The sequence below is a fragment of the Pyxicephalus adspersus genome, chromosome 2 (genome assembly GCF_032062135.1).
Source record: "Pyxicephalus adspersus chromosome 2, UCB_Pads_2.0, whole genome shotgun sequence".
Classification (NCBI taxonomy): Eukaryota; Metazoa; Chordata; class Amphibia; order Anura; family Pyxicephalidae; genus Pyxicephalus; species Pyxicephalus adspersus.
In genome coordinates, this window is record NC_092859.1 from 149,941,427 (window position 1) to 149,968,033 (window position 26,607).

General features: G+C 39.7%; 1 protein-coding gene across 1 annotated transcript in view; it reads right to left on the bottom strand.

The window, feature by feature from the left end:
- The window catches only part of LOC140324695 (peptidyl-prolyl cis-trans isomerase FKBP8-like), a gene marked incomplete in the record, with an annotated part of 37,700 nt that overhangs the window by 4,152 nt on the left and 6,941 nt on the right, over nt 1–26,607 (bottom strand). The window contains 4 exon segments of the mRNA XM_072402769.1: nt 1,938–2,084; nt 14,672–14,749; nt 16,254–16,426; nt 21,585–21,802. Of these exon segments, the coding sequence (XP_072258870.1) occupies nt 1,938–2,084; nt 14,672–14,749; nt 16,254–16,426; nt 21,585–21,802 (616 nt within the window).

Sequence of the window (26,607 nt, forward strand, 5' to 3'; positions counted from 1 at the left end):
TTCCTGCACAATTGTGTAACCTACATGTAAAGGGAAAACCACTGTTCTAGTTGACCATGGAATACGAATACCCAAAGCATCAAGCTGTTTTAAAGCTTTGTCATAGAAGGAAGATGAACAGAAATAACCCAGCCTATTGAGCTGTTAAGGGACAACATGGTATATTGTGAGTGGTATGTGTTTATGCTGAGTTAATGGTGATCATTTGTAACTTTAAATGCTGGTTTGTAATGGCCAGCTAGAGCTCACAGAAATAACTTTTTTAAGGCTGATATTGTAAAAAGAGTTTTTTCATAAATGTCAAGCATTGGCTAGCAAAGACCTGCTAATCAGATATTTAGATATATCCTTATAACAGCTTCATTGTGGGCGACATGGCATCTGACACTCCTGAAAGTGTATTGGATGCAGACATTTTTTTAGACTGTTTAGCTCAGTAACAGATTTAGGATCAGTGACATAGGACAGAATTGCCTTGTCTAAGTAATTAATAATACTGCAGTCATTGTGATATGTAAAAAATTTTAGGTAGTTTTAGAGCTCTCAATCTGTGCAGGTTTCCACTATTGTCTATTGGCTTGTACTGTTTGTAGCCATAAAAGTATAATGGTGTGCCCACAGATCCTTGAACTTGTAGGTACACGGATATATTAGCAGACTATTATCCATCATGGCTGTAACCAATACATGTACGGTACTGTGCAAACCTATTTAATAATGGCAAATGCAGAGGTTATATTTATGGATATCAAGGGAGGACCAGATAATCACTTCAGGGTACATTATTTAAGAATTAGTTCCACCTAATTTTTTTTCAACATGACACATATTGGGCCTGATTCTCTTCAAGACTGGAGAAGATAAACATACATGGGAGACCTTGGGTGATCCAGCAAACCTGAAATGGATCTGGTCCAAGAGCTAACAGCAAATGATTTTTAAAAAATCCATTCCAGGTTTGCTGGAATATCTAGGTTCTCCCATGAAAGATATCTTCCTCAGTCATGAAGAGCTTTATTAAATCAGGCCCTATGTATTTCACAGGTCTAGGATGTTTCTTACTAACAAGAAGTAATCAAAGCCCTCTGACCTGATAATTGTTGGGAGTCAAACGGACGTCCCTTGCTACATTGCATAAACCAAAGAAAGCTTTCTCACTTTATTTATAAAAATAAGAAAAGCTTTTATAAGCTCAGCCAAGGAAAGATAAAACCCATCAAATTTTTTTTTCAGGGCCTCCCCTGCGCTGCAAGGGTTAAAGGCTAATTATCATCTGGGGAACCTATTACTCCACTTTCCCAAACTTCCTCCTCTTGTTCAAACTTGTTCCCTAAAACCTCTTTATTTTGGTGCTCTGTCCACAGGAAATGCTGTACTTGCTCGACTCACTACTGCAGGCAGAAACCAGGGACAATTTATTTACAAGTGGGGTAAGGCATTTTTTTTTTTGGAATAGATTGAATTTGTCATTAAATGCATTATCTTATTGAAGAACAACTGTCAGAGAATGTAATTTTTGCTTGGCAACTTTTGGACAAATGTCTACTAATTTTGCCCTATAGGGTGAACGTCCAGCAAAATGTGACAATATTTTGTTTATAAATAGTCCAGTTAGTAGTAAATGGGAATAATGATGAACTGCAATGAATGAAATCAGATATGCTTCCATTGCTGACCTACTTACAAAACTTCTAGTTACCTAGCTTATCACTGGCTTCAACACTTACCAAGTTTATAACCCAAAACCAGTGCGCAGTCAGTTAAGTCAGAATATCAATAAATTTCTTGTAGTTCCATAACTCAAAATTTTGGAGCCAATGGTTAGCATATTAACTTGTATTTGCATAAAGAAAGGTCAGCAAAAGAACCCTACATATTTCTATCAGACCTTGTTTCCTTTAAAGCTAGTGACACTACAAGGGAAAAAGAAGACTTACCCTCTGCTTTGTGCTGTGACGTTTAAGCGGATTTAAGTCATCTCTAAGCTTGGGATGAGCTTGGGGTTTAAGTCTCACTGGGGATTTCTGGATTTCAGGCTGTCCTTTTTGTTTCCTTACCAGCTTTGAAAGCTCTGCATGAATGGCCTAAAAGGAAACAAGTCATTGCATCAGTGTATCAGCCTCTTGGAAATTCATGCTAATTTATAAACAGCACAAAAAACATTACAGTAGAGTGTAAGCTTTTCTGGGCATGGTCCTCTCCTCCTCTGGTGTCACTGTCTGTGTCTGTCTGTCACTTGCAACTCCTATTTATTGTACAGCGCTACATATTATGTGTGTGCTAAATTACTAATGTTATTAATAATTACAGTGACCTTATCCCACAATATACATGGTACAACTGGTGATCCAACTTTACCCTAAATATGTCTAATTTTATTCCAGTGAGTTTACAATACCTACTATTGGCAGTTCCCATTAAGTACTCTAGCATAGGAACCCTGGATTAAGATTGTAACCAACAATCTTTGTGTTTCAGAGGTGTCATGTGTATCTTCTAGCTTCATGTGATACATTTTTGTTGTCTGTGATTCCACTCTGAACCCCTGACATGTTTATTAAATAGATTGCATGAACCACCATCTAATTTCTACATATAGATTCTACGCTTGGAGCCCACAAAGGTAGAAAACATATAGGTGAACTGCCAAAAGTACCGGACTACCGAACTATTCAACCTCTCCCTTTCCACTAGTAAATTCCCCTCAGCTTTTAAACATGCCATAATTCTCCCTATCCTAAAGAAACCCTCACTGGACCCCTCCCTACCCTCCAACTACCGTCCTATCTCCCTTCTCCCATATGTCTCCAAGCTTCCTGAACGTCTTGTCCACAAAAGACTCACCCATTACCTGAGCACCAACTCTCTCCTTGACCCCTCCAGTCTGGTTTTAGAGCTGCCCACTCCACTGAAACAGCCCTTACTAAAGTGGGCAATGACCTCATCAGAGCTAAGTCTCAGGCAACTTTTCACTGCTCCTTCTCCTTGATCTTTCCTCTGCTTTTGACACTGTTGATCATCCCCTTCTAATACAAATCATGCGCTCCATTGGTATCTGTGACACTGCTCTCTCTTGGTTTGCTTCAATTATCGCATTTTCAGTATTTTTCATTTATTTATGTATTCTTGTTTAAGCTTATTTTTGTGTCTTTTATTTAATTTTATTAAAAGTATTTTTTTTTTTTTACATGATTGTGTGTTTCAAACACTTTTTATATTCCTGATATCTACTAGACCCTTGTTCAGACATATTTCTGTAAGTTACAGGTCTACAATTTAAAACAAAAAATTCATGAAAAACAGTGTACCGCATTTGGTACAGAAATCTAGACATCAGTGTAACGCCCAGGTGGTTAATAATAATAATAATAAAAGGGTCCGATGCAAGAACAATGTAGATAACACATTTCTACTTTACTTTGACTTTTATTGCAGTATGAATTTTCTGTGATTAGGAATTCATGAACTAGACACAGCCAAGAGACCAGGAATCACAGCCCAAATATTTTTTCATGATAGGTTTTCCAGGAAAAGGTACTGCATATTAAATAGATGCAGATTGGCCCTGCAGTTCAGGAAATTAGTAGTTAGCATTTACAATCTGGCAGAAACAGTCATATGAAGAAGTACTTGCTATGTAAATTGTTAATTTTTTCAACTTGGCAAACATTTGATTTTATAGTTGCTAGTATTGAACTTTATTCTATTTATGGGGAACTAAAGTTACACTTTCAGGAACACATGATCAGCCAGGTCATTATTTCTGGAAGGGACAGGCAATATCCATTTTACAATAATCTCTCCTTCCTGCCTGATCGCTAAAGGATTCTGGAAAAAAAAGCAGAGCTGCACATGGGCAGCATGAGCTTTGGTTGGCAGGGTATCGGGCATTCCCAGCTTCCTCTGCGTATGCTGGGAATGAATGAACCCAAGCCTGAAGATAGCAAGAAGGAAGTGAATGGTGCCCTGCAAGGGAACAGGGACAGGTGAGTAATGCCTCTAATATTTATTGGAGTGTTATATGCCTGCACCTCCTTTTATTAACATAAACAGTAGCAAGTTTGGTCAACAGATATATTAGCAGACCATTATCCTCCACAGCTACAACCAATACGTAATCAGTACTGTGAAACCTGCTTGGTATTGGCAAATGTAGGTACTATTTTTATGGATATCAAAGGAGGGCCAGATAATCGCAGTCATATGAAGTACGTGCCATGTAAATCATTGATTTTTTCAACATATTTAAACCAGAAAACATTAGATTTTCATACAAACAGTGCCTACAGAATAATGTGATAAAGTTGCAAAAAAAAAAAAAAAATACAAAGCAGGCTTCTTCAACATTTTTTAAAATTCCATTTTATGACCCTTTTAAAAAAATCCTTAGTGCCATTCTTTATCCTTTCATATCCAGTTCTATTTTAGGGTGTGAAATGAGATTCTCTTCCCTGGAAACTTCTTATAGGGCTCCTCCTTGCGTTAGGGACATTTCTATACAGGAAAGTGTTTGCAGCTCCCTATCAGCTTGGCTTTATCAGCTGGGCCCTTGCTGCATAGATCTTCTAACTGATGTTAGACGCACCCCATCCTTTCTCACCCCAATAGCAGCGCTTTATCGTGTCATTGGGACATGTACCCGGTGCATCTTGTTCTTCTTTTCTTGATACACATCATTGCAATAAAGTAGTCTGAAAGCTTAAAAAACACAAAGAAACATTGAGCCTGATTTATAAAGCTCTCCAAGGCTGCAGAGGATACTCTTTCATCATTGAAGCTAAGTAATCCAGCAAACCTGAAACAGATTTCTTCAAAGTAATTTGCTATTTGCTATCAAATGTTTTAAATCCTGGACCAGATCCATTCCAGGTTTGCTGGATCACCCAGCTGCAATGATGAAGGTCTATCCTCTCCAGGCTTGGAGAGAATCAGGCCCATTGCCTTTTCAATGTTTTTTTTTGTCAGTTGTGACCTATAAAGTAGTAAAACATACATGGAATACAGCTCTGGAAAAGAAGTAGGGTCCTCTGGATATATACTTTCTTACATAACAGACAATTTTTTAACCCCACATAAGACTTACTCACATAACCTGATGCCCAATATTCATCATCAACCTCTAATATGTATTAATTAATTCCATTTAATTGTATTCCCGCCTGAGAAAAACATAAGGGCTGCCATTGCTAGGAACTTCTCTGATATTGCTAGTTGCCTGGTTGCCACACTTTTGATTGCAATACTTTTATTTGCAGAACAGAAGGTAAAAAGGAGTGAAAGTAGAAAAAATGACACAAATGCCTATAAACAATTCCACTATTTTAAATGCATATTAAGAAGTATTTTAGAGGTGTTTTCAGCTCAAAAACTGCAAAGCCCAAACATGCTCCTACTGTGCCCTGGAAAGAACAGAAATAGCTAACCTAGGCATTTAAACACAATGGGCCTGATTTAATAAAGCTCTCCAAGACTGGAGAAGATAGACTATCATGGGAGAACCTGAGTGATCCAGGAATACTGAAATGGATCTGGTCCAGGAGTAAAAACATTTGCCTAATAATAGCAAATGATTTTAAGAAATCCACTCCAGGTTTGCTGGATCACCCAGGTTCTCCCATGATAGTCTATTTTATCCAGTCTTGGAGAGATTTAACAAATCAGGCCCAAGGTGTATTAGGCCTTAAACTATTGCTTTGAAATGCATATGTAAATGAGCAGTCTGACCTTTTTCTGACTTTGCAGATCTGCATACTTGTTCCAAGTAAGTGACTCACTATTATTAATAATATTATTACACAGTATTTATATAGCACCGACATATTACACAGAACTTTACAAAGTCCATATTCCTGTCACTAGCTGTGTCATCAGCTGAACTAAACCCATGCTACTCACCTATCTCTGCTCCATCACAGGGCACTACCATCTTCCTTTCCATCTTTCTTCCGCCATCTTGATTGGCCATGCCATAACTCCCGCTCAGGCATGCAAGAGTTCACTTATTCCTAACATGGGAAGCTGGAGTGGACAAGTATCCCTGGCAAACACTCCTGAGCTGCGCATGCACAGCTCAGCAAAATTTGACAGCTGGATGGTGATCAGACAGGTAAGGACAAATTATTGCAGAGGGGACATCACCTGTCTGATTATGTATTTTTTATGTAGGACATAAGTTCCTCTTTAATGCAGGGTTAGCATAACAATCAATTTTCTAGTATTTTCAGCTAACACTGGCAGTCCAGTGCTTTATCATGTTTTGATAACATGTTTTTACCCGACATCCATGTCTACATGATATCCCGATGTTACTATTCAAAGCACACAAATAATTCTGTTATGGACACTTGAGAGAACACACAGTCTGAAATTACATTAGTCTTGTTTCATTCTGCTTTATGTTACAATATTAATATTGTCCTTTGGGCAGAAATAATGAACCCATAGACGCAATCAGACTTTTATTTCCTTTTTTTAAAGGCTGACTCATTCATATCTTAGCTTACTAGATAAAGCTATAAATGGTCTGCAAGGAATAAATGTAACTGATGTAGATATAATAGCATCACAGAAACAGAAGCATCCAAATCAATTATCTTAAATGCACTATTATTGTTATACTATGTTTTGTTTAGGATTATGGCAGAACTATTTGGGAGAACCTGGGTGATACAGAAAACCTGTAATGTGTTTTTTAAAAATCATTTGCTATTTGTTAGCAAATGCTTGCAATTCTGGACTGGATCCCTTTCAGGTTTGTTGGATTAATCAGGTTCTCCCATGATCTTCTAATGAGTGTAAATGTAATGTAAAATGAGTATCTAATCAGTATTAGTTCCCATTTATTATGTCTGTCTGTGTTAACATGATTTCCCATAAGGAACTGTTGCTTGTTTTATTTGAATTGAAGGATATTATCTAATAGAGAGCAATACTTACCTTCAAACACAATTTTGCACTTTTCCTTTCCTCTGACAGTGACAACCTGTCCCCCAAACCACTCTTCTTGCTAGTCTGGTATTGCTGTATTGTCTGGCATCTGGTATTGTTGATGCCCTTTTCATCGACCTGACAATGTGACATTGTAGGATACCTACAATGTTTTATTTATGCCTGGAGACTTCCTTTAAAGAAAACCCATACCAAAGAAATATGAAGGTATTACTGACCTCCATCTGAGAATGCTAATTGCCTGGCAGTTATGACTGCTTTCCTATAATCAGTAACATGACTTGGAAAATGTGTGCAGTCCATGAAGTTAGTGACCTAAAAAGTACTGAAGGAGTTTGAGTCAGTGACCTGTCCGGCAGCTAATATTTTCAGAAGAAATTTTATATATATAGCAGTCGTTAAATTTGGCTAAATAAAATTTATTTTGAAATCTAAGTGAGCTATATCAGAAAGTAAGTACCACACCCCTCAAACATCATCATTATTGTTTATATCTTGTAATGATATTCCTCATACTATTCGGCTTGACCCTACTTTCTACTCCTTTAAAATAGCCCTCAAAACCCATCTTTTCATACTCGCCTACCCGTCTTCTTCTATCTCTTAAACCCTCACTACTTACCCACCATTCCATATCCCCCCACCTACTGTGTAATATTTCCCCATCTCCTAGATTGTAAGCTCTTCAGGGCAGGGTCCTCTCCTTCTCCTGTGTCTGTATCTGTCTGTCAATTGCAACCCTTATTTAATGTACAGCGCTGCGTAAAATGTTCGCCCTATATAAATCCCATTTACTAATAATACTAATAATCTTGTGGTCTTTCCAGTTTCTCCTGCAAAGTAACACAAGAGTTGCGCGCAGTGATTAATATTAATGGTCACATCCATTTCCAGGTCAGATTTAGATGGTCATTATTCTTCATAGCCTGTTCCAACTCATGCAGCACTTTGGAGATAGTGACCAATATTTCAAAAGATGTAAATGCTACCTAGCCCCAGAAAAAAACTATGGCAGAAAGAACAGTCTGAAGGCTGGTATTCCTATTTTGAATAAGAATGTTGGGGTAGGGTGTATGGTTTTAGTGCCAGTGATACCAGTATTCTTCAGTAGCATTTTGGCATTTCGCAGGGCTGTCCTAGGTTTTGGCAAAGAATTAACACTCTCTCAACCGAAACAGCTAACCCAACCTGTTGGGTGACTCTTCAGTTGACATTTAATTTTGTTGGACTAGAAAACTCCTGTTTTATCATAGATTGTAATCGAAAATGTTTACAAGACAACTTTATTTTGCTTGTTCTACTTGACTTTCATTTGGTGATTCCTATTTCTGTCCTGGTAGATTAAATGTTTCCTAACAGTTTCACATGGGTAAAACCTGCTACTGTCATTGTGGCTTCCTGCTGCCATTCTCGTGAAATTCTTTAAAAAAAACCTATGGTTTTGCAATTATACAGTTTCTGTAAGTTGGTTGGTGACCTATGGCCTTGATGATATCTTCACAAAAAAAAATTTAAAAGGCAAACTAAGAAGGATGTATGGAAGATTAAAAACATTATAATACATAAAGCTATGTTGCTTTACTTTTTTTGGAAGCCAGTCTAATATTTTCTTAATATTTATTTATTATCCTCTAGTTTTCTTAGGCTTGATGAAAGTTGAATTATTTAGGGGGCTCTTTAAAAGACTATATGATTGGCCAGTCCGAGATGATTTCTGTACTGACTTTAAGCTGCACCAGGTGTGGATAGATAATAATAAAGATGGGCAAGTGTGATGATATATATAATGTAATATAATATATGATCATAAAACCCACAGAGATTAATGTGCTGGCTCTGTATGAAGTTTTGACTGTTCATACCAGGTGGGTTTCTAACTCTCATGGGATGCCTTCACCTGCACAAACTTGGTGACTATATGCAAAAAGAATTTGTAAGTTCCAGTGCTCCATAAATTAGCTGAGCCAACAATAAGTAGGTAAAAGCTTGGTGAGAACCCCCATGGAGAGTGCAAGATGGGCCTCTCCCAAAATTACCTCCAACAATTCCAGACATTCCAGAAGCACAGGTAACAAACCCTGCTTTATTTGCTAATAGTTGACCTGCCATATGAGGGTAGTTAAGATCTAAAGACTGCAGTGTCTGTTGACAGAGGGTTTACCCTGACTCTACATAAGAAGTGTCCAGAATTTACATTAAAGTGGAACTTATCTAAAGAGCCCCCAATCCCTCCGTAGCTTTCCTTGATTGGGTCCCGCGCCATCCATCTTTACAGCAGTGAAGACAGAAGGTGAGGGGCTAACCCCCCCCCTTTTTTTTTTTATAAGGTTATCTACACTTTTATGTAAAGTAAAACTTTCGGTGATAGGTCTGCTGTAAGTCTATGTTTCTACATGAATGCTCCACCCTTCAAACTATAAGTAAGGGCTGTAAGGACCTCTGTGAAATGGACCTTATTGCAATGCTTTTGTGCTGGTTAAGAAACCAAAAGATCACTGTACACTGTTTTGTTGTTTTCTATTCGTACTGTTTCCATCTTTGTTATTATCATTCTTATTTTCCGTAATGTCATTGACATCTATCAGTATGAATGTGGTTATCTCCCAGCAACCTCCTGTGACAGGTGTCATCCTATCACATAAAACTTAGAAACACGGCTCCCTATTCTTTGCTATTTAGACAAGTTTCTCCATGATCTAAGGACTATAGCAGTCAAAGTAAAGCTGTGGGCACACTGCACAGCATTTCTGATGCAAATTGACAATTGTCTCCAGGAAAAAATCTCCCAGCATGGGCACAGTTAAGTTCACACCCCCAAATACACACACATTAAAGTCTATGTAACTCTTTTGGTTTTAGATTTACTTTAAGTGATTACAAGTCACACATTTTTCTTCCTGTGTAAGAAAACACTTCTTTTTAAATGCTAAGCTTCAAAAATGACTTATAGTTTTAAATTACATTTTTATTTATTGTTACCTAATTTTGCTTGCAGGTATTAATTATTGGTAAACAAATGTTTAGAATAATAACCTTATCTGTAAATATGCTGCTGCCGGATCCCTCCAGTGCTAAAAGGTCCATCCATTCTGAATTTTTACCTCCAAACTTCACTAAAAGTCAAACAACCTAGGCAGTGTAAGTATTACTTAGGGCTAGTCTCCACTTACTTCAAACAGCAACATGGTAAAAATGGCATGTGTCTGAATACATTGGGGCTGATTTATATCAGGTAGGCTTTCGTGGTAGAACCTGGTTGATCCAGCAAACTTGGAATGGATTTCTGACAAATCATTTTCCATTAGTTCCCAAATTATTTCAATCTTTAACTAGATCCATTCTAGGTTTGCTGTATTAATATTATTATTATTAATAATAATAAACAGGATTTATATAGCGCCAACATATTACGCAGCCAGGTTCATCGCTAATAGTCTATCTTCTTCAGTCTTGGAGAGCTTAAATAAATCAGGTCTATTGCTGTTAATTTTCTGAATGTCCATAAATTGTTCAGATACCAAAGTGAATTGTCCCCTTGCAAGGAGCTTAATAACTTAACTTAGTAAGTGCAAAGAGAACTATCACTGCACTCACTAAACCTTAATATACCACTCTTGTTGCATCCTCTGTAGAAATGTCAGAGTGCTTTGCTTTACCCCTGCAGTAGAATTAAAGCTTTGCTGAAACATTTATAGAGACTGCCAGTATTATTTAAATGGAAAGCTTTAGCCGTGAATTTTAAATGCTTGTATTTTGGGGTCTCTGAAATTGGAGTCGGCAGAAAATGTACCTACTCTGACTCCTATTAAATGTAAGTTGTTCTGAAGACATACAGTATGTAAAAAAGTTCTACTTCACAGATAACAGTCATGATAAAGTAGTTTACTGGTGTAATAATAAAGCCCATGGCGGAGTTGTTACAAATATGAAGCTCATCTGAGCTTTTCTGCAGGCTAACGTTTATACATCTGTCTAATCTGGATTATATATAATTGGCTCATGAAAAATATTCATTTGATAGGATTATACAATTTTTGCCTAGTGTTGATATCAATTATTAATCCTGGTTATACAATATGATTACATTCTGAGATTACACACTGAGAGTGTTGTGAGAAAGCAGAGGTGTTGTTTATCACTCCATGCCTGCTTCACACACTGCCCTGCACTCTATTTATTTTTATTTACCAACTATTTTACTATTTACTATTTAATTTTTGTTTATCAACTAGTTTATTTAATATTTATGCTGTTTTAGGTTTTACAATTGTTTTTTGGTTTATGTAGTTTAATTGATGGTTTTCAAGCAGCAAATGATGTAGTTTATATTTTTTCCTGATCCTCATTATATCTGCAAGTACTTTAACATTTATAGCTTCTTGATAAAAACAATGTTTTTGTGTTTTTAGTTTAACCTCCCTGGCTGTCTTAATATTAAGTATTTTTAAAAGTCAAAGCAGTACATTTAAAAAAACTTTTTTGTTTTTAATTTCCCGCCTGGTCCCGCTGCATGCACCCTGGCCTCACGTCCCCAATGTTCACACGCTGGGGAAGCAGATGCCGGGCGGGCATCGCCAAGCTACACAGATGCTGGGCGGGCATCGCTGGAGGACACCGCGGGCGCGTGGGGACCAGGTAAGCTTTAAAACTCCCTTACAATTCCACCCCTAGCGTGGCTCAGGGTTACCGCTTTTGGTACTGAAAATTAACCCCGAGCCACACTCGGGAATACCGCCAGGGAGGTTAAAATTTAGACATAAACTGGTGAATAAGGTGGAGTGTCAGCTTCCTGGCCAGGGGTTTTTGTTCCCAAAAGCAGAAACAATGTTCATAAAGCTTTACAATGGTTGAGCTTTGGCAGTGATGAAATGCCATGTATATTGTGTTTCAATCAACATGAAATATAAGCATACATTATCATATTTACATTAGAGGAGCTTGAGTCGGTGGTACCATAAAATGAGGAGTTGGAATCAAAGGGTTTTTGTACCTCCACAGCCCTTGGAGTTTGAAGTGTGAAGGTTCTATAGCTAGTAAAGACCAGTGCTAAGGCAAAACCTAAAGCAACATTTTCTCCTAGAAAAGTAATTATTTTATCTCAGCTCCTACTCCATTTAATGTATAAAGATGAACAAGGATCTTTAAGGCAGGATAAGGTATTATTTTGTTAAAAACAACTGACACAAATATTGAAAATCACTTTGGTAATTGCATTAACATGGTAAAACTTACATAAGATTTAGTCATTTGGGTTTATATATAGATTACCAATTGGAATTAGATTAGGCTGCATTTAAAGCATATTTATTAAATTGCAGAAGAGCCTCCATGAAAGAAAGATGATCTCATGCAGCCCCAAAAGATCTGATTGTGTCATATATGCAATAGGTATGATTATAAACCCCTATTTTCTGGAAAGGATGAGGTTGAATTTTCTGGTATTTCATGCTTACCTCACCCTGTTCCCTCAAAATAGATTGTTTTGTTCTTTTCAGGTACAATGGAAAACTTCTGGCTGTATTAATATTATCCAGCAAGATTAGTTACATGAATACCCTGATTCTGTATTATGTATTAGTAATGACAGTTCAGAATGATCTCTGCTTTTATGAATGATATGGAAAAATGATTTCACCGGCAGACAAAGTGAGATTTAGCAGAACATTTGCTGTCAATTCAATCAAAGTCTTTGATTTAATCATTTTCCATGGACGTGATTAGTGCTGCAAGAATAGAATGGTGAGAACTATGTACGGATTATTTCAGAAGCAAAGCATATTTTAGAACAGTAAGTACTGATTATGTGTTACTGTTACTGATTATGAGACACAGTTTGCTTGTTTGCTTTCCTAAACTGCTCAGAAAGAGACACATATTTAGTGTGTAACAAGCCAGCGTCTGGAAAATACACAGTCCTTTAGGGCTCCTGCACCCTCGCTAAAGCCATCTGAGTACAATGGTATAAAATAACTATGGGCAAGATCAAAAATCAGTCTGCTGATAGCATTTCCTTTGTAACATAGTTTAATCACTATCTAAGGGCCATGTTTAGGTAACGGCATATAGTGAAGCGTCTACCACTCCCGAGCGCCTACTGGCAACCGCTAGGTAGCGAGGAGCAGTAACAGGCTGTAAAATCCTGGAAGATTTTCACTTTCTTTTCACTTTTTTTCTTGATTTGAAACAAGAAGCTTCAAGTTCACACTTAAAAGCGCTTGCATAAGCGGTTAGAGTTCCAATTAGAGTCTATAGAGGGGGTTGGGGCAGCAAACTGCCCCTGGAAGCTCCAACATTGCCACCTCTACCCACCTGTCAATAAAGGGATAAAACAATGACCCATTTAGCCCAATGGTAAATAAAAGCTGAGTGTGAACATTGTGACCTGGCCAACCAAGATGGCCAAGGCCTGGAAGACCTGGAAGACGAATGTGATGGACTGAAGTGCCAGAACGAAGCATATTTGTAACAGTGTGTATGTGAGTTGGGGGGTTTGACAGGTACGTCTGCCCTAATGTGCAGAAAAAGGTTGGTGGAAAAAAGTTTAGGCTATATCAATAAAACAAAATCTGGAATCACCTTTGGTAGTGTTTTAAAATTTGTCCAAACCTTTGAAACTTTTTTTAAAATATGTTTAGTGTATACCATTACAGGAGTGCAGATTGTCAATACAATGGGCCATTAAGTGCTGATAGACAGATTCTTCTTTTTATATTTCCAGTGCAGGCAAGATAAATGCTAACTAACAAACAAAAACTGATCTTTAATCAGGTTCTTTTATGCAAGAGATGCAATGAATACAAAAACAAACGTGTGTGGACCATGAAGACATGACATCAAAATAGACTTTGTCACTGGCCTGACTTAGTAGTGTGAAAGAAACAAATAATCAAAAGCGTAACTACAAATTCACTGGCAAGTAAAATAGTATATATAGTACAAGAATCCATCTGTGTTTTTAGGTGCATAAAACTAAATATAAATTAGCCTGGTCTTTGACAACGTACAAATATCAGTTGATTCTCGTCCAATAATCACCTCAGGGCTGATATTGGATGAGAAGCTGGCATGTGCTCAGTGCTCATCCGCCAGGACAGATCCACGAACGATCATAATGAAAGTTAAGGGAAGAGAGCACAGTGGGGTGCTGCTCCTTCATTATCCCCCTCCCCTCTCCATAGAGCTTATGTTTTTCAGGTGAATTCACCATACCTTTTTGCCACAGTGGGGAGTTCAAAAGTGCAGTAGAATTTAATTTAGTCTATTGCAAGAGGCAAACCCTCTCTCCTCGCACCATACCAGGCAGGTGACCTCACCATTCATTCCAACTTGAGCAAGGATTTACCTCTTGCAATGGACTACATTTAGTGGTTTTGGGTCTGATTTAATAAAACTCTCCAAGGCCAAAGCATATACACTTTCATCAGTGAACCAGAAAAATCCAGCAAACCTGGAATGGATTTTTTAAAAGTAATTTGCTATTTGTTAGCTAATGTTTTCAATCCAAGATTTGATCTATTCCATGTTTGCTGGATCACCCAGGTTGTCTGATGAAAGTGCATCTTCTCCAGATTTAATAAATCAGGCCCATTGTCTGGGTAAATGCTGGGGAGCTGTTTCAATACAAATGGCTTTTTTTTAAATCCATATGAATTTGGGGTGAGTAAGGGACTGCAAGAAAAGCAAACCTTCCACTTTAGGGTCCATCTCTCAAAGTGTAACCTACCTTTGTTGTAGGCTCCAATTTAAGTGCCCTTTTTAGAACAGACATGGCTTGTTCAAAGTCTCCTCTCTCTGATAGCACCTGCAAGGAATTTAAAGTGAATGAGAGCTATCAAGAAAGTAATGTCAACATAGCTTCATCGCTTTTACTTTTGCAATAGTTTGCCTAAAATGTTCTAATTCATTCACTACAAGTATTAGGAAAAACCTAACTTTAAATCAGCTGAATGCAATCCAGGTGCAATAAAATTAAAAGTGTGAAAAGTTTTACAGTTTATATCTTTAGGTCTTGTTCACACAGACAGTTGATTGGTTTCCATCCATTGGACTCCCAGTTTATCTGCTTATCATCGGATGGTGATTGCAGATGGTTGTGAAAATCATCAGGCATTTATGAAACATCTGAAGTAGTTGTAGGAGTGTTTGTCTAGCATTGTGGTTATATTGCACACAAACTGGAAGGGTAGGGGAAGCAGCCCAAATTACATCTTCCACAAAAATGCTTTCAAAACCTTTATTAGGCTTCGCAGCCATTTGAAGAGCATTCCCAGTTAAGTCAATGGAATTGGTAATAAAAAAGTCACTTGCATTTGTTTTCATCATAGGGCCTGATTTATTAAAACTCCCCAAGGCTGGGGAGTGTACACTTTCCTCAAAGAAGCTGAGTTCCAGGGATTGAAGACATTTGCTAAAAAATACCAAATGACAATTCCAGGTTTGCTGGATCACCCAGCTTCAGCAAAGAAAGTGTATCCTCTTCAGCCTTGGAGAGCCTTTTTAAATCAGGGCCATAAAATAAGGCTTGTAGATGCATTGGGGGCAGTCAGCCACTTAAAAACACACATCCTCAACTGCTGCCAAACTAGCCTTTAGAAAGTGGCCACAGCCTGAATAGGAAAGCCTCTTGCTGGATAAAGACACCTCTCCTTAGATGTCCAACACCCACCCACTACTGGGCCAGGCCTATAGCTTTGCAATTTGCAAAATTCATGCTCCTCGTCAATTAGAAAGCTCAAGCTCTGACTCATCAGAGGTCTATAATGTATGACTGGCAGATACTGGAATGCTGATTGTCATACGTACCTAGAATTTTACATCAGTAACACGGGAACATCAACCTCCTATGTTCTTCACCAGACCTACGCATTGTCCTATCCCAGTTTTGCAGATTGACTAGATTGAGCTTTACTAATGATGTCCTTGTCCAAATCCTAATAAACTCAGGTTGGAAGGAATGAAAATTCAAACTAAATTGTCACAGTGACAATACACTACTTGCAATACATAAATATGATATCACTGAGAAACTGGTTAGAAGATAAGGGTTGGTGGTTCTCAATTTCCTTGTAATTTTGAATACTATATGCTGAATATTGTTGTGACAATATTCATTGCTTGGTAGCTGTTCCAAGGTTGGGCAAATTTCAAAGTCACCCATGGGTATCCATATAATGATTGTGTATGATCTGCACAGTAACAATCAAGCAAAATATAAAATATCTATTACACTGTAACTGGCCAATAAAATCAGAAAGCAAATCACGAGTCCCGTTTTAGTCATGTTAAATTGGGTAAGGTGACATTACCTTGCCTTTTCTATAAAGTGCCTTTGCATTGTCGGCATCCATCTCTAGGACTGCATTGCAGGAATTAATGACGTCATCATAGTGATGAAGCTTGAGCTGGGCAGCTGCCAGGTTATTCAGACACTTGATTCTATGTTCACGAATCTCCTCTTCTTCCTCTGAGCTCAAGGGTTCTGAGTAATACAGATAATGGTGAATCATTATCCAGGAGATGAGTGTGTGAACATCCCGCTGCATGGTACCATGACAACATCCAGACATTATGTTCCATTTTGGAATACCAGCATGCAAAGTGCTGCTTATCGGTGATTAAAAAAGACACCTATAGGAGACACTAATTTTGCTAACAGTAAATGTGAAGATACAAAGGTCTTATTAACGTCATGATTATGTTTCCTATTTGTGATGCACATTTTGTGCTCTGATAATCTTCCCTAATGCATTTATGACTAGGTGGCCAGCCGTCCTGAAACCTTATGACGCATGCACAATGTTTGACCTCAGGCAGTTTCCAGGCAAACGCAGTTTAGTTAAAGGAACATTGTGCATCTTTTACTTTGAGCAGTTTAGGTGATTATTTTTAAGATGGTCAAATATTATAAAGAAGAATATACACACAATACCATACACTATGCTAGTTCATATTCACACAATGCTGTGGTTCAGACTGGCTGCTTGGTGGTTATTGGACCAATTTATGAAAACGTTGAGATCCCTCTGGGAAAATAATTCCAGGGTCACATCCCCAATTAGGACAAATATAAAGGTAGAGATTCAAAAGTATGGGACTTTTAAGGCCAATTATTTCAGGCTTATAGAATAAAACCAATAAAATCTTTTATTAATTCCAATGTTTCATTACACTAACAACTGCATAAAAATACACCACAACAATAGATATTTCCTGCAGGGACACAAAATTTGATGTTTCAATTGTCAAACCATGATGGTAAGTGTAAGGCCCGGATCTATGTAAGTATTCCTCAGACACCAATCCCTCTATCTATGCCCCAGTCTGCACCTATAGCAGCCCCCGCTCAGCCTCGGGAGACTGGTTGCGTCTCCCAGCATTCGGTTGCCCCCAGGACTTGGTGCACAAAGGATGGTGTCTGGAGATAGGCCGGCAGCCGACCCGGCGCCCACTAAATGCACAGAGTACAGAGCCACGAATGCAGAGTAAGAAGACAGGAATCCCAAAAACTAGCCAAGGTCAAAAACACAGGAAATCAGTCCATCCAGAGCACTTTCCAGGTGGTGAGGCAAAAGTGAGTCGGGGTCACAAGCAGAGGTCGGTCCAGGTAGAGTTCAAATGGGTAATCAGAAAATAAGCGTAGGTCAGTAACAGGAAAAATCACAAAACACTCCAACACAGGTCAGTCCAGCAGATGCTGTACCAGGCACCACTGACTGGGAGCAGAGAGGCTATAAAGCCCCAGCAGTCAATGACAGCCTTAGATTACCAGGAACTACTCAGCAATCAGCTGTGCAGCCTCAGTTCAGAGGATGCTGATGGAAACCTCAGCCACAGGAATGCTGCAACCTACAGGGTACTGAACCTGCAACCCCAGTGCTACCGCAGCTGCCGGAGGGAATAGGCTTCACGCACCCTCCTGGGGTGAGGTATCGCCTGGGTACTTAGGCCCAGGGGGCGCCTCCTAACAGTTTGATTATTAAAACCACAGATCTCCTTGCTTGTCCTGAGGAAGCAGACTTTGCCTCTGCGAAATGCGTCAACAATTGAAACATCAAATTTGGTGTCCTTGGAGGAGATATCTATTGTTGTGGTGAATTTTTATGCAGTTGTTAGTGTATTTAATAAAACATTTTATTGGTTTTAATCTATAAGCCTGAAATAATCGGCTTTAAAAGTTCCATACTTTTGAATCTCTACCCCTGTAAAACATATTTATTGGACCAATTTGTCTATACCAGACTTTTTCAACCTTTTTAACATGCAGGAACCTTTGAAAAAACTTTAAGATCTTTAGGGAACTCCTGCAGTATTTACTATATTCACAGCTCATAGTACATTAGTGTCATGGTCAATGGGAAGAATTTCTCCCACATTGCTGGCCAGAGGGAAACATGTCACCCTTACAGATAGCCAAATTGCTGTCAGTTAACCTGACCTATGAAATCCAAAATATTCTTTGCTCAATAAACCCTTAGCACCCTCTGGAGGAAACCTGGTTGAGAAACACTACTCATCATATTAACTTGACCCCAAGTATTTTAGTAAAATAAAAAGGGAGACCTTCTTTATGTTACTCTGGTAGTACCTTAACCTCCCTAGAGGTAACCCCAAGTGTTGCTAAAAGCGGTAACCCCGAGTCACACTCGGGGTAGGTAATCCTTCAGAAAGGTAATAGTAAATAGAGCCTTACGTGATCCGCCGGCGTCCCGCGTCGTCCATCGCCGCGATCTCTGTCTTTCTTCTTCCGGGCGGCTTCTGCATCCGATGAGTCACCGGGGAGTTCCCGGTGACATTGATGCGTGTATACGTTGCCGGCGGGGCGGGCGGGCCATTCAAAATTCTATTTGTATTGCATTCAATACAAAATAACTGTATTGAATGCAATACATTGGATTTATATGTGTAACAGCAGTACATTGTTTTCAAGAACATTTATTTTACAGTATATATATTAGTATGAGTATAATATGTATTTTTAAAAAAAGCACCAGGTCCCGCAGGCCTAAGCTCTGGTCCCCCCGGGCGGCCAGGGGGGCTTAAGGGTCATGGCAACCCAGGAAGGAAGCCCAAGGTCCCGCAGGCTTATGCACCGGCCACCCCAGGTCCTCAGGGGGGCTTAAGGGCCCGGGTACCCCAGCCTGGTTCTTGAGCCTGCGGGACCTTGAGCTTCCTTCCTGGGGTTCCCTGGCACTTAACCCCCCCTGGCCGCCCAGGGGGACCAGGGCTCAAGCCTGCGGGACCTGGTGCCTCCAACCTGGGCTACCCTGGCCCTTAAGCCCCCCTGGTGACCTGGGCCAGAAGGTGCTTAAGCCTGCGGGATCTTGCGCTTCCCTCCTGGGTAACCGTGGCCCCTAGCTCGCCCTGGCCGCCCGGGGGGACCAGAGCTTAAGCCTGCGGGACCTGGTGCTTCAGGGCCTGGGATACCCCAGCCCTTAAGCCCCCCTGAGGACCTGGGCCAGACGGTGCTTAAGCCTGCGGGACCTTGCGCTTCCTTCCTGGGTTACCGTGGTCCCTAGCTCCCCCTGGCTGCCCGGGGAGACCAGGGCTTAAGCCTGCGGGACCTGGTGCTTCCAACCTGGAATACCCTGGCCCTTAAGCCCCCCTGAGGACCTGGGGTGGTTGGTGCTTAAGCCTGCGGGACCTTGCGCTTCCTTCCTGGATTACCGTGGCCCCTAGCTCCCCTGGCCGCCAGGGGGGACCGGGGCTTGAGCCTGCGGGACCTGGTGCCTCCAACCTGGGGTACCCCGGCCCTTAAGCCCCCCTTAGGACCTGGGCCGGACGGCGCTTAAGCCTGCGGGACCTTGCGCTTCCTTCCTGGGTTAACGTGGCCCCTAGCTCCCCTGGCCGCCCAGGGGGGACCAGGGCTTAAGCCTGCGGGACCTGGTGCCTCCAACCTGGGGTACCGCGGCCCTTAAGCCCCCCTGAGGACCCGGGCCGGACGGCGCTTAAGCCTGCGGCACCTTGCGCTTCCTTCCTGGGTTACCACGGCCCTTAAGCCCCCGCCGAAGCCCCGGGGAGACTTGGGCCCCCGCTCGGGCCGACACGCGGCGGGGGTGGCACAGCTCGCCCTCGTTTTTAAAGTACAATCAAGCTTGTGAAATTTGGGCGGTGGAGGAGAGGGAAGGGGAGGGGGCTTGGGCGGGCTGAAGCCAGCCGCCCGCGCGTCCCCCTCCCGGCGGCCTGGGCCACCCGGGGTAGACAAAAGCTTGGCTCAAGGGATGACTTTCAATAGATCGCAGCCAGGTAGCTGCTCTGCTACGCACGAAACCCTGACCCAGAATCAGGTTGTCTACGAATGATTTAGCACCGGGTTCCCAACGAACATGCGATGCACTCTGGCAGAGAGGCGTACCGCTTTTAGACATATAAAACCGGAAAGAAATGACCCGCTAGGGAGGTTAAGTATGTAAACTTATATGTGAAAGAGGAAGGAATTAGAGGTGCTTTATTAAAATGGTGATGCAGTTGGTTACTTTGATCTGTTGAACCAAGTATAACTAATAATTTATATAGACCAGGGGTGGGCAAACCTGTTGGCTCAGGGGCCACTATGAGTTTTAACATCTGGGCCAGGCCAGTATCAGATGAATGGAGACTGTTTGTATGAACTTATATAAACTAAGTGTAAAAGCTGTTAACTAAAAGTAAAAGAAAACATACATTCAAACTGCATTCCATTTCAATGGGAACAATGTTGTTGGTCACATTTTTTAGCCAGTGGACAATTTTGTACCAATGTTGGATTAAAAAGCCCAAAGGGCCGTATTTGGCCCGAGGGCAGTAGTTTGCCCATGCCTGATCTAGACTATAGTACAACAATGTCAACAATCAATACCCTATTATGGTGCTATTACTGAACTTCCTCATAGCCCCCATAGTGGTCTTGTACATGGGCTTTTTTCTTTAGGATCCTGGAAGTCTCCACAAGTGCACAAAGAACATAAAAATGCCTACACTACTCATCCAGGCTCAAGAGGCAGTGACTGATCCCCATTCTGCATATGATTTACTACTAAGTCATATAGATGTCTGAGATAATAATTACCTTTAAATATGACATCTGCAAAACAAAATTATCTTAAGACAGATACGCACAATACTGCTTACCTTTCATATTTTATGCTGCTACCTCAGATTTGTATGAAAAATGCCTTTACTATTAGATAAAACTAGTCTCAAAGTGTCTTGCAGTTTGGGACAAGTGTATGTCAGGTTTATAGCAACCAAGACGATTTGCAACATAAATAAATAGAAAAAAGTTTTATATCACTGTCAATTTGAGAATTTTGGAAGCTCAGACGAGGAATGTCTGATATGATGAAAACTCAAAAGCTTAAAGTGAGCCTATACTGAGAGATGATCGAAGCTGCCATTGCTAAACTTATTGTAACAAATGCTAATTGCCTGGATATAAAGCCGATCTTTTGTTTTAGCGTCAGTCACATATGAATTAGGCATGCAGGTAACTTTAACTAAACTAAACTAAGTTAACTTAATTAATATATTTTCTCTGCATTCGTTGCAATTACTCACTACATAAATGCTAACAATTTACCCCAAAATGACTAAACTGAGGCATAATTAAATTACAGGATTATCTAGGCTCTCCAGTATGTATGTCATGCAGTAATAGTTACCTGCAGTGGGGAGAGTCAGGATGCTCAGTGCTTGGCTATAGGAGTGCATGGCACTTCGATATTCTTCACGTTCAAAATGGAAATTTCCACATTCCCGTTTTTGGTTTGCAAGGCTTATGCGGTCAGCAGCAGTAAGAATGCCTAGACTTGGCTTATCTGCGACTTTGCTTAAAGTCACTTTGTATATTAGAGAGGCGTCCGATGGGATGTCTGGATCCCTGAAATCAGAAGTACAAAAAGTAAATTGTGTCCTTTCAAATACTCATTTCATTTTTTTTTTTTATATAAAAAAAAAAGAAAACAAGCACCATCCCCTCTCCCCCCTTATTTTTTCTTTTATTATAAATTAAGAAAAATATTAGGGGAATTCACTGATGTGTATTATGGAAGATTACACAGTTTATTGTACAAGGGAACATAAACGACAGAAGCCGACATGGGAGATATAACTCTGAGAATGCAACCCTGGGGATGTTAACTGTGTGTTAAATGTTATTAGTTTCCACCCTTTGTTAACGGTACTGCTTGGTATTGTAAATTGTATTTTTTTTTATTCCTGGTTGTAAATCTACTATTGTTGTATGTTATTTTGACCTCATGTTAAATGTATCCAATAAAACTTCAAATTTAAAAAAAGAAAAGCAAGTGTAATGCATTTCAAAGGCACATAGGCTAAAAAAGGTCTTGTTAGATTTAGCATATTTATCACGCTACACATGTACCCACCAAATTCCGCAGCAGAATTGTTATAGTTTTGTATTATCAAGCAGATAGCATACAAATGTCCTCTTCTGATGTACAAACATAACTTAACACTGTGAGGAATGTTATGTGTAGGTACCGTAATTATGATTCTTACTATTTATGTTCTGGGACCACTAACAATGCTGCCCTGTTAAAGGCTTGAACATAATGGGCCTGATTTATGAAAGCTCTCCAAGGCTGGAGATGATACACTTTCATCAGTAAAGTTGGGCGATCCAGCAAACCTGGAATGGATTTGCTAGCAAATGTTTTGAATCCTGTACCAGATCCATTACAGGTTTCCTGGACCATCCAGCTACACTGATGGAAGTGTATCACCTCCAGCCTTGAAAAAGCTTTCATAAATCAGGCCCATTATCTTTGACTGGTTGCTGCTGTTTAAAGGACCCACTTGCCTCTCATATAGCCTCTGGATGACAGAAAGAAAATCTGCAATTTTATCACTGATATACTCTCAATTTGAAACTGAAAATAAGTATATCCCCCACTCTGTCTTAAAGGCCCAAGCAGCCAACATCGACTGAACCCTACATTTTGCATAAAAGGTTACCCTCACTATCTAATCTTCAACTATGGGCCTGATTTGTTAAAGCTCTCTAACAAATAGCAAATTTCTTTTAGGAAATCCATTCCAAGCTTGCTGGATCGCCCACGGTCACGCATTAGACCTGATTTATTAAAGCTCTCCAAGGCTGGAAAGGATACACTTTCATCAGTGAAGCTGGGTGATCTAGCAAACCTGGAAAGGATCTGATACAGGATTATAGCAACTGACTTTTAAGAAATCTATTCCAGGTTTGCTGATAGAAGTGTATTCTCTCCAGCCTAGGAGAGCTTTAATAAACCAGGGCTATTAAGTCTATCATCCCCAGTCTTGGAGAGCTTTGATAACTCAGGCCCCATGTTTCAAATAAATAAAAATCAGGCTTAGACCAACATATCCACTTTTATCAACTTTCAACAACTTTCTTCAGTAGTCATTTACAACTGACTAACCCAGCCAATGCAATAAAGAACATTTATTCTATGCTGTACCCCATGCACAAGCCACTGTACTATATGTTATACAAAATAAATGTTTTAAGAAAGAAACAGCTGCAAGCAAGCTGAATATATATATAGCTTTACTGTCATCTTTTATGACAATATTGTTCTCCAAGAGTGGCTTATGAAAGAGCTGAAAAGTGATCCAAATAAAACATCTGAAACAGATAAATGCAGTAATATTTCCGATTGTGCAGCTGCTGTTGAGTGTTGTCATCTCAATAGGCTTGGCAATGTCAGCATCTGCAGAGCATTGCTGATGGGTGATATATTAGGAAGCATCTTCAACAAAACATTTTTGAGATTGCATTTTTTTCACAGAATCACAAAGAACTATATAAAGCATTATTCTTACTGACATTTAGTAATAGCTGTTGAGTGAAAAGGATCGTGAGAAGGAGAAAAATGTATCACCCTAATTTAGAACATTATTTGTGTTGTTAATGGTTTTCAATTATGGTCATATTTATTTATTTATTTATCAGAAAGTGGCAACACAGCGTTTTTTCCTGAACTGTGCAGATGGAAACAGAAGCGGAGTTAATTATGAAATCAACAGGTATTATAAGTACCAGGGACAGAAAATGGTCAGGGTGGGCAGAAAACAAATATAATTAGAAAGGCTGAAGGTGATAACCGGGGAGACATAAATATATGCAGAACCGGGAAAACAGAAAGTGAGGAACTTAGAAACACAAGAACACTCAAGGCCAACAAGAGTCGGCTTGAACTCCAAACCACCGATCATTTCAGTTTCAGAGGTATTTCTTTTTAAGTCCTTGAGTAAACCTGGAATTGCTGGTGGCTGTATGGTGAAATGAGGATCTGAAAGTTGATCAGGAGAGAGTTGAAGAGTAGAGCATGACCTTTCTAGATTGAATAATACAAAAACTACTATGCATTCCCCACTGGAGCAGTGGTCGCCAACCTTTTGGTTGTCTTGGACCACTAAATTTACAGACTCCTGACCATGCATGCAAGAGGAGCCCTGTGTCTCTCAAAGAAACTTCCCCAAGAGTAAGGTCATAATGTCAGAACCGGTAGCCAGATGCAATGTTTCTCAACCAGGGTTCTGTGGAGCCCTAGGGTTCCTCCAGATTTTGAAAGGGTCCTTGAGCAACGAGTAATTTGTGACTCTCAGACTAAATGACACCAATGATCTTTTTGGCTATCTGTATGTGTGTCACTATTCCTACTGGCCTGCAATGTAAAAGGCATTCTTCACACTGACCACTAAAATACCCAGGACCTGCACGCTGCACTATAGCCTTCTGAAAGTAACACCATGAAGGTTGTGGTTGTAGCCTTAGAGAATTCATGCAAAATGCAATAGCACTTGACCCTGATAACATTTTTTAAAAATACTCCTACACTGTCTCCCATTGCTAATGGTCTGTTTCTCTAGGTGCTCTATTCTCCAAGTGTTTAGTAGCTGTACATATATATATGATCTCATCCAAAACTTTCATTGTCACCTAGTAAAGAATCCTTGAGGAAAATTACTGAATAATACGATCCCAGATCTCACCAAGTATGAAACAACAGTAATCATCTTTATCTTCCAGGCCTAAAGGTAGCAAATTGGAAATTCCTGGCAACAGTACACCTTAAATTTTGGGAAAGTCAAAGTTGTGAATTATGGGCATGATGAATGAATGCAAAAAAAAAAAAAAAGAATTAAAAGAACGTGGTTATGCTTAACAACACTCTTGTAGGGTTCCTGAAAATCCGGTCCCCTTAATGTAGTATCTCTGGTTGGACATGTTTAATTGTACCCTATTACATCTCATCATAGCTACAAGACCCCCGTGGAACTCTCTGTTCTCCATTATAACCTTTTGCTCATTTTTCCTCTCCCTTTTTTACTCACCTGCTTCTTTGCTGTGTTTCTTCTTTTGATACTTTATTAAATGCAGATGAATTTTATTACTCCGCTATGGATGCTATATAGAAACTTAATGAAACATTCTCTCGATCCCTATCTTCACTGCCTTGACTTTGATACCCTATGCTAATGGAAAAACACTTTTACATTAGAGGGGGCATACTAGTCATAGTAGTGTGTACACAGCATTGATAATACAAGATATTCCAAGTGGTTATTCCACTATGATGATATACTGGATTTGGAACTGTAACACATTTCTCTGGTGAAGTGTGCTGTGGTAATGTGCGCTACCGCAATGTACAATATTTTTTTTATTATTATTATTATTATTATTATTATTAATAAACAGTATTTATATAGCTCCAACATAATATGCAGCACTGTAAATTAAATAGGGGTTGCAAATGTTAGACAGACACAGACAGTGATACAGGAGGAGGAGACCCTACCCAGAAGAGCTTACAATCTAGGAGCTTGGGGAAGCAGCACACAATAGGAGTGGAAATATGGATTGGTGGGTGAGTAAAGTGGGTTTAGGAGACAGAAAAATACAGGTAGGCGAGTTTGTAAAGATGGGTTTTAAGGACTCTATTAAAGGAGCAGAAAGTAGGAGCAAGCCCAATGGGACATAGAAGAGCATTCCAGGAAGTTGAGGCAGCTCTAGAAAAGTCTTGTAGACGTGGGTGTGATGAGGTTATAAGTGAGGAAGTTATTAGTAGGTCATTGGAGGAGTGAAGGGAGCGGCTAGGGGATACTTTTTCTATCAAGGCAGAAAGGTAAGGCAAAACACAGGAGCTTGACTTTGATCCTAAGGTGAAATGGAAGCCAATGAAGAGAACTACAAAGAAACACAGCGGAAGAGGAGGGGTGGGACGGATGGATGAGTCTGGTTGCAGCATTCAAAATAGATTGCATGCAATAGCATGTTGCTGTGCTTTTAGTTTTGCATGGTGCCCCAATGCACTACATCTCTTCAACAGGCAGGGTAACCTACTAGTTTGTGCTTTGTGGTACGTCAGAAATAAAACTTCATGTGTTGGACAGATTGAAGGTTTTAATGTGTTGCAAGCCTATTCATTAGAATATACTAACTTACTGCATATTAATGTGTTAAAAAAGCACATGCATTATGGCAACATGCCAATATCTAATTGGGCACCTAATGTCAGGATCCTGGCACTCTCCTTTGCCCAAATTTGATCCTTCTAGTAGGACAAACCTTGGAAATAAATAGCTATGATGAATAGAATTCTGTGCAGCTTTCAGGTGCTTTTATTTCTTATGTATTTCTTTGTATATATCCTAATATACACTTTTTGTAAATAA